The sequence below is a fragment of the Chenopodium quinoa genome, unplaced genomic scaffold (genome assembly GCF_001683475.1).
Source record: "Chenopodium quinoa cultivar QQ74 unplaced genomic scaffold, ASM168347v1, whole genome shotgun sequence".
NCBI classification, from domain to species: Eukaryota; Viridiplantae; Streptophyta; class Magnoliopsida; order Caryophyllales; family Amaranthaceae; genus Chenopodium; species Chenopodium quinoa.
The window spans coordinates 1,158,790-1,167,347 of NW_018745286.1; the positions used below are offsets into that span (position 1 = coordinate 1,158,790).

Sequence of the window (8,558 nt, forward strand, 5' to 3'; positions counted from 1 at the left end):
ACCAGCAAACCTAGTTGATTGGCACCCAGAAGATTGGATATGATCACTTGATTAAGATGTTGAAATATCACTAACATCTTCAAACCGTTTTTGGTTTCATTACTGGCTTTACGTCCCATTTGAAAATAATGTGAAAGAATGTAAAAATGGAAGTCATTATTTAACAATGTATAAGAGGATGATGCTTGTGCTTCAATCCTCATAAATTGGTAAGGTACTAGCGAACTATCCACAAATAGCCTCTACAGCTAAACTTTTCTTCACTCCACTACATGGATCGCCAAATGTGTCGATGGACACTCCAATCTTGCAACTGCGAGCTCCAACACAAGCCTGTATGAAAAATTTGATGGTCAGAGTCGGATATAAACTGAAATTTGTGAAGCACATACGAGTTCCAGAAAAGGAAGAACAAATATAAGGAATAAGATGGCCCACCTTCTTCACAATTGGCAGTGCTTGGAAGCTCCTGCATTTACCATGTGTATAACTCCCACAAGAACCTTGAGGAGTACCAAAGCTTGCAAATTTGATTGAAGAAATAACTTGATGTGGTGCAGGGCACTCTAGCAAAAGCATAGGCCCTAATTTCTTGTCTGTTTGATCTGTATTCCACATATCAACAGGTGCTGGATGAGTCTCTGATACATGTGAGCACATGCTCCCGACTTGCTTAGTGGCGATAGAAATCTTTGTGGGATCTCCGCCAATCTCTTCAAACACCACAAGAACATTGCCACTCGGTTTCACCCATGAACGAGGTACATGATACCTGTAATTCATAAAAAATAAAAATACAGGTTCATGATGCTTAGTTTATAGTACTTAAAGATAATTCACTTGGGTGAAAAGGAAATTACTCCTGGTGCTTACAATTGCTGGGGCGGTTTTCCACAATTTTTGAGACATTTGTCCGATTTATAAGGTCCTCTGTAATCACAATGGTCACTGCAACCACCACTTGGCGAACTCAAAGTTGGCCAATAGCGTCCTATGCTTTGCCCATTCACCCATGCCTCACCTTTTCCCATCCCGGTGAAGTCCAGAGCAAGTGGGTCATTCCCATCAGGAGCATTGAACGATGTCTGAGTAAGTAGTTATTTTCAGAATAAGCATCCCATAATTACAAAAATTCATATTATTAAGTGGTTAGATGGCCATCTCTTCTATGGCTTCAAAAGCTTCCATCTTAGTGTTAGATAGTTTGTCTAAGATGTAGCACTTTCAATTTCAAGTAGTTATGTTAAGAGATACACATGCATGCCCTGCATCCAGATGAATATATTGTACAATACATCACCCTTTGACATTTAGCCAGTTTGAATAATAAGCAATAATGTCACCGAAACACCAGGTATTTGAGCTACTTTACTGAGAGGTTGGACACTCATACTCAGTATTTGGAAGACAAATTTTTGTTATATAAGTATATATTTCAGGATATAATACACTTTTCTAACTTATGAATACTTGCCCAATTATATTTAAAGCAGGGTAGTCACAACTTGATGACGGATGAGCATGTAAATCATGGTACCATATGCAATAGATTATTGCAATTATTTGAAAAATGAGAATTATTTTTAAGGGTGGTAGATCATTTAGCTGTTGCTCGTAAAATGAAGTGAGAATTTAAGATTACCTTGTACCACGTTAGGGGCTGGTTCTTAGGGAAGGCAGATGAATCCCAATTACAGGAACCTCCACTGGCTAAATCTAAGTCTTCACCTTTCAGTCCAACCTGAAATTTTATTAAGAGAAGAATACTTGTGATTCGAACATCCAGAAATGGAAATTCACTAATTATGGAATAGACAGCTGAACACATTTCCACTCCTTTGTCTTTGCCACTTTCGTTTTTCATTTACTTTCCCTTTCTGTACTTCAGTTTTATAAAGCTTATTGCTTCCGTACAAAATGGAAGACTTTATATCCAGCCACTTATCTATATTTTGTATAGCCACCTTATTAGAAATATATCAGTGAGAAGCAGAAAAAATTACTCAAGGTAAGAAGATGAACCTGATATGTCCATGGTTGAGAAGAGAGATCTACAGTAAGGCCACCGTTAGAGCTTCTAAGCAATGCAGGACCAGTAACACCAGCACCCGCTAAATCAAAAAATGCTCCATAATTCTACAAAAATTCATGGAATTAACAGGTAGTCATAATTTGACACTATTCAGTACTGTATTCATTATTGTATATGCTTGGCTGTACTCAGAAATTTATCAAAGTACTATTAGTCACTAACCGCAAGTCCCACAGTCAAGCTTAGGAGATCAATTGCGTTCTTTCCTGTGTTAAGTGTTGCAGGAATGTCCACTGAAATCTTATGATCTCCTGTCGGGGAATATCTGGTAGCTGGCCACAGCTCCAGCAAACAAAGCATTGTCATTATAGAAAGAAAAAGGTGACTAAAGACGAGCATTACTTCTGGAAGCAAGTTCGGTATTCTAAATTAACCTAACTGTTGCTTTAAAACATAATTTTGTTATGCACTTGAAGTTGGCAGTTATCATCACTTAATCAAAAAATTGGGAACTAAAGGATATCATCACTCTAAAGTATTGATTAAAATTTAGACATGATGCTAAAGGATTTTCACCGTAGAATGTAAACACCTAGATCCAAATTCTAATTTTATGTAGCACATGAACTTTCAATTTACTAAGCAAGCCTGCTTCATGATAAAAATCAATAGTGATTACAAAGCTGTAATTTCTACCTGCAAGCTTCCCGTTAATGAAAGCGTGAAGGCCATGACCAAGTGATTGAATATGAAGAACAGTCTGAGATCCATTCTGAAGGTATGGTTCATCACCTTCGATAGTAATACTGCAATACATTAAGTTCAGGTTTCAAAGACATCCCAAGCAACTCAACAATGGTGATAAAGATGATATATATGCCACTTGATAACTCAGCAATGTTTTTAGACCAAGCAATGTCTTGAATACAATACCTTGATGAATACCACAAGTAGTCACTTTTGTCAGCTGTAGTATTTATTTGCTCCAGTAGGCCAGATTTTACAAAGGCTTGCGTCTTTGATATACCTACTGGTTCTCGAAACCAACTCCATGTTGACTGGATATCTCCAGAAGAATCAAGGTTGTATTTTAGAGATTGAGGAATAAATTTGGGAAGCATGGCCATAGAATTTATCTGGCACAAGAAATTTTCAATCAACTGTCATGTCTGCTTGGTATATGTAGGAAACTAAAGCAATTTCAATCGAGCAATGAGCAGCTTGGAACAATTAACAAAACCAAACTAGACTGGAAAAAGAGCTACTTGAGGTGCCCAGATCTACACATAAGGAAAGCTTCCATGGAATACAACATTTCATTAATACATGCTGTGCAGTGAGGAATTTCTACTTTTTTTTCAAACGGATCCTCCTAAAAAAGTTATTTTTCCATATTCTCACATAAAGTAATAAGACATTTTTGACAAATTAAACACACCTTTGCAGTATTGAGCACCACATTTTTGCAGTCAGGCAAGATGCTCACTGACCATGCAGGTAAGTGATATGAGTTGCCATTGAATTTCACTGTTGCATCAGAATGCGTATCCGTATTGGCCAGAAATGCGGAACACAATCCTGATTGTGTTTTGTATACCGTGGCCTGAAAAAGAGAAACTATATGAGGTAGGTTTCTTTGGAACCTCCAAAGATATGAGAATATATTCAACCAAAAGTCATAGTACTGCAAAAGACATAACTTAGAGAAAATTGACATCATGACCACATTTGACTCTTATGGCAACGCTCATACAATATTTCGCACTATGTACATGACAAAATAACACCCTAGTTAAATGAAAGTTTTAGTCATAAATCACAGCCTGTAGTTTTGTTAATAGCCAAAAAGATAAGAAAGGATTTTGCTTGCAATTAAACAAAAGTTTTTATGATGAATATATTATATTGATACTGGTATATTCTTCAAAGAGGTATGCCAATGAAGCAAGTTGACATATTGCTTTAGTTACCTTAGATGACTCTTATAAACCATACAATATAAATATGACATACTACCTCCGTTTTTAATTAGTTGACACATTTTGACTTTAGCACTATTCACACACTCCCCTTTGACTGTTTTTTGTGCTTTATACGTAATGAAAAATATAGTCATGCGGGATCTTGTTAGATTCGTCACGAATTTTCAAAATATCAACTTTTCATAATTTTTACTTATCGGTAATTAAAGATATTAATGGTTGAATTAGTGCATTGGCAAAAGTGACTAAAGAATCGTGTCAACTAAAAAGAAATGGAGAAAGTAATATATTTGTGTCTCCTGGGCATTAAGTAAATGGTCAAGCTTCTAGAAACTTGCAATGGATTTGAAAGAGGGAGAACATAATTACATAACTTAAGCACGAGAAGTCTGCAACACAAAGATAGAAAAAGAGAACAGATTTCGTTGTTAAAGCTGTAATGATGGATCATACCTCCAAATTTGCACCTAGAGAAGGGTATGTGGGATCAGTTGCCACCATTGCTGCCTCACAGAGCTTTATTGCCTTATGCACATCTTTTAGGTGGCCCCATTTTGGCTGCCTAATAATGCCTGAGTTTTATTTTTAGATGTAAAAACAAACAAGAAAGATGTCAATTCCTTTCAACTTTTATGTGCAATACGGAGTATCTTTTCAACTTATATAGCGCCTATATGAGAATTTATATCTTGGTAGTTGCAGCAACATTTCCTCTACATTATTGACTTAAGTGGAGTAAATGATGCTTTGACTTGAATAAAAACTATTGCATTAAGTAAATCATGCATGAGCATACCGTACTCATCGATTGGAGCATCATAATCATAAGTGGTAGTAATGAATGGTCCACCAGAAGTGCGGTCAAAGTTGGTTCCTCCATGGTACTGTTTAATACAAATTAGACATATTAGTATACACTCCTGTATTCTTCAGTGTGTACCCGCACATTAGCACGGGTTATATCCTTAAAGAAGAAAAATATTCTCTGATACTTATTGGGGAAATTTGAGGTGTAGGTATAAATTGAGGAAGTTTCTTTGATTTGTTTTTATTTTTCTAGATGGAGTTTGTAGAATTTTAAGACTTGGGTTAGTGAGAGTTGTAGTTGAAACAACTCTTCTGTTATTAGAGTAAGAATTTTATAGCAGTAATTATTTCTATGTCTCTATGAATAAAGTAGCTCAACTATGTGAAATGTAATCAGGAGCAGAGTACTACCATGTAATAGTTTTGCATCGATCCCCCTCGTTGATAAAAGCGTGCTACTGCAAAAGCTAGGTCTTCAACAGGTCGATAAGGTATCTTACCACCAAAAGAAGTAAACCTAACACACCAGAAAGGCTAAACCATAAAAATCCAGAAACAATGTACTGAAAGAGAAGTCTATTTCTTGGCATGGCAACCCATGCTTATGAAGAATAAAATAATCAGGGAATAATTGCTGATTTGTTTATAGTTTAAGCAAGTCATAAGATATTATTCCAATTTCCTGTAGAATATATAAACCCAAAAGAATTATTATTTATTAAAACGAGACAGATTCATAAACCTCACTCACCATCCACTCCAATTTTCTGTCCATAATTTTGGTGATTGGTTGGAGTTTGGTGTAAACTGATCGCAGTAAAATCCGTTACACGTGTTGATCTGCGTATAATGACAATTACAGAAACAACAAGAAAGATTACAGAACTATTTTCTTTTTTATTGTTTATCAGATATCCAACCAACATAGCAAACATTTATCAAAGATTCCGGCTTACAATAGGAGCAGGGGCATCTGACTGTTGGCACATAACCCATGGCACCCCAGTATCCAAAGACACCGCCATGTTTGCTGCCCACTTAATGTAAGATTTTCCAGCCGATCCATACGCTGCATCAATATTTCCGTACTCGTTTTCAATCTGTGATTAGCAAAATTAAATATACTATTACTCCGTATCAACTAAACATCCCTATCAAGTGTCAACAAACACTCATCATTGACCCATGTCATGAGGACTTTAGTTAGTCAAAAAAACACATTTTTTAATGGTTAGATATGTATGATTATAATATATAGGCTCAACCACCAAAGATTTTTCAACAATCATCATAAATCAGTATTGAATTGTAGAACTAACCTGGGACAAGATTATGGGTCCTCCTTGTGAAGCATATAGGTCATTTTTCTTCATCAAATCCACAATATAGGTGGTGAATCGCTTCATCTCGTCCTATATCACCATCATCCATCATGTATTAGTATTTTCAGTAACAATTTTTTTTTTTTTATACTAGTATATTTACTAGAAAATTATGAATCCAAAATCCGAATTACTAGTAATAAAGGCTAAGATAGCAACCTTGAATGGCTCATTATCGGTCCGAAATTTGATCCCAGGAATAAAATGCAACCAAAGAGGAAACCCACTACATCAAACATTTACAGAATTTAGACCCACTAATACATCAAATTTTCCAGGAAACAACATTATGACAAAAGTTGTACGAATTATAAGATTACATTCTTTCAAAAAGAGTATATGATTACGTTAGTACTAAAACTAGTTAAATTACAAACGAAAATAGTAAATAAAATTACCCATAATTCCATTCAGCGCAAACATATGGTCCAATCCGAAGATGAACATAAAGCCCAGCTTCACCAACTAATTTGACAAACTTGACTAGATCTTTTCTATCAGAAAAATCATACTGCATTACCAAAAATGGGATTAATAAAAGTATACTCCCATCAATTCCCATAAATTTAATTTGGTACTTCATTAAAAACATCATTTAACTGAAGTTTCCAAAACTGAGAATAACGATAAACCCAAGTAAATTTTCATCATTTTCTCCAAATTTATACTACTATTAACTACCACAATAATTAAAGAAAGCAAAATGATATAGAAATTGCAACTAAAAATAACTCAACAATTTTTTTTAAAATAAAATAAATGAAAAACCTGGCCTCGAACTGGCTCATGCAAATTCCAAAAAACATAAGTTTCAAGTATATCTAGTCCTCCATCCTTTGATTTTTGAATGAGGTCTGGCCACATCTGTACACAAAAAGTAATTTAGTTCATAGGTAATGTAATCCGTTATAACAAAATCACGCGTCGATTGGTGTAATTAAAAAAAAAACGGAACAAACCTCGGGTGTGCTACGAGGGTAATGAATGGACCCAGACACAAGAACACGGCGTTTGCCATCAATGACTAAAGCTCGATGATCATACGTCACATTACTCGCAGCAGCAAACGACGTCGTAGTAACAACACCCAAACAAACCACTATTAACAACATCATCATTTTCTTCTTCATTGTAATCAATTTTTCTATAACAACCCAAAATAGAAATTTATTTTTATGATTTTGAATATTTATAGTAATAATGTGGAGTATTAATTGATGAAAAACCCAGAAAAAAATACTTTAAGATATAATAATGTTGAGTTTAAAGCTAAGATAGAAGAGAAATTGAAGCAAATTGTTGCTAGTCCGCTTTGTTGAACAAAACCCAGGTTAAAAGATAACCCAAAAAAATACTCAAGCCTAAAGCTAAAGACTAAAGAACCCCAGCAAAACTTCTTTTGTTTAAGTGTTCGGCTTTGGCACGTTTATGTGGCGATATCTATATACTCTCGAAAAATTCCTCCTTTATTCATTCATATATCGTCTTGATAAAAGATGGTTTACAATATAATGTGGATACGTAGAAAATATTAAATAATGTGATATTAATGGGGAATGTTGTATAATGGTGATAGGTGGTGAGTCATGACAATTGAACTGCTACACTTAATATGTTTTAATAGAGATGGGAAGTGAGATTAGCGAAGTTAATTGTGATTAAGGAGGAGGTAATAGGGTGGAGGAGGGTACAAATTAGTGTGGAGTGGTCCCGAAAGTATTAAAAAATGGTGAGGATGATTTAATGGGAGAATTGAAGGATGTTGATAACCAACCACGTGAAGGTGGAGGATGTGGGTTGGGAAAACAACATTTGCGAAAATGAGTAATGTCTTTCGGTGGGGGGAGGTTAAGTGCAAACGTGGCGACTCGATATGGGGTTCGTGATTATAAAATGTTAAACTTGTACTAGGGTGGGATTTGTGTCTATTAACTTTAATACATCCGTTCTCTTTTTTGGTGTTCCGCCCAAGGGTGCTAATTGAGTTGAGCAGCTTGAACTCGACTCGCTCAAACTCGATTTGAGTTGATTCTTGCTCGCTCGAAACTTGTTAAGTGTATCGGATTTTCAACATTTTTCCATTCTTCTATCTTCAAAAACAAAAAATTATCTTGACTTAATAATTATAAATTAATACACTTTACTAGGAAAAATTTATATAAAGTTAAAAAAATATAGTCAACAAACATTTGAAATTTAAGATGCCTAAATCTTTAAACGAGCAGCTCATGATCAACTCGGCTCGACTAGAATCATAATGAGCACGAGTCGAGTAGCCCTCTGCTCGTGATCGACTCGCTCGATCAGCACTCCTAGTTCCACCCGTTTCACCCTTTAGGCTAATTCGGATTTGGG

The 8,558-nt window shown here is 35.4% G+C and overlaps 1 protein-coding gene across 1 annotated transcript; it reads right to left on the bottom strand.

Annotated features, from left to right (window-relative positions):
• Positions 1-40: 40 nt before the first annotated feature.
• LOC110712018 (beta-galactosidase 8-like) lies at positions 41-7,975 on the bottom strand. Its single transcript, XM_021890445.1, has 19 exons — positions 7,163-7,975; positions 6,972-7,067; positions 6,602-6,714; positions 6,363-6,429; positions 6,141-6,233; positions 5,778-5,921; positions 5,573-5,661; positions 5,233-5,338; positions 4,811-4,898; positions 4,468-4,586; positions 3,471-3,635; positions 2,966-3,168; positions 2,729-2,838; positions 2,255-2,364; positions 2,023-2,136; positions 1,643-1,741; positions 874-1,085; positions 439-772; positions 41-333 (listed from the first exon to the last, which is right to left on the bottom strand). The coding sequence occupies exons 1-19, from the start codon at positions 7,331-7,333 to the stop codon at positions 226-228; spliced, it is 2,541 nt and encodes an 846-aa protein (XP_021746137.1). The 5' UTR covers positions 7,334-7,975; the 3' UTR covers positions 41-225.
• Positions 7,976-8,558: the final 583 nt, after the last annotated feature.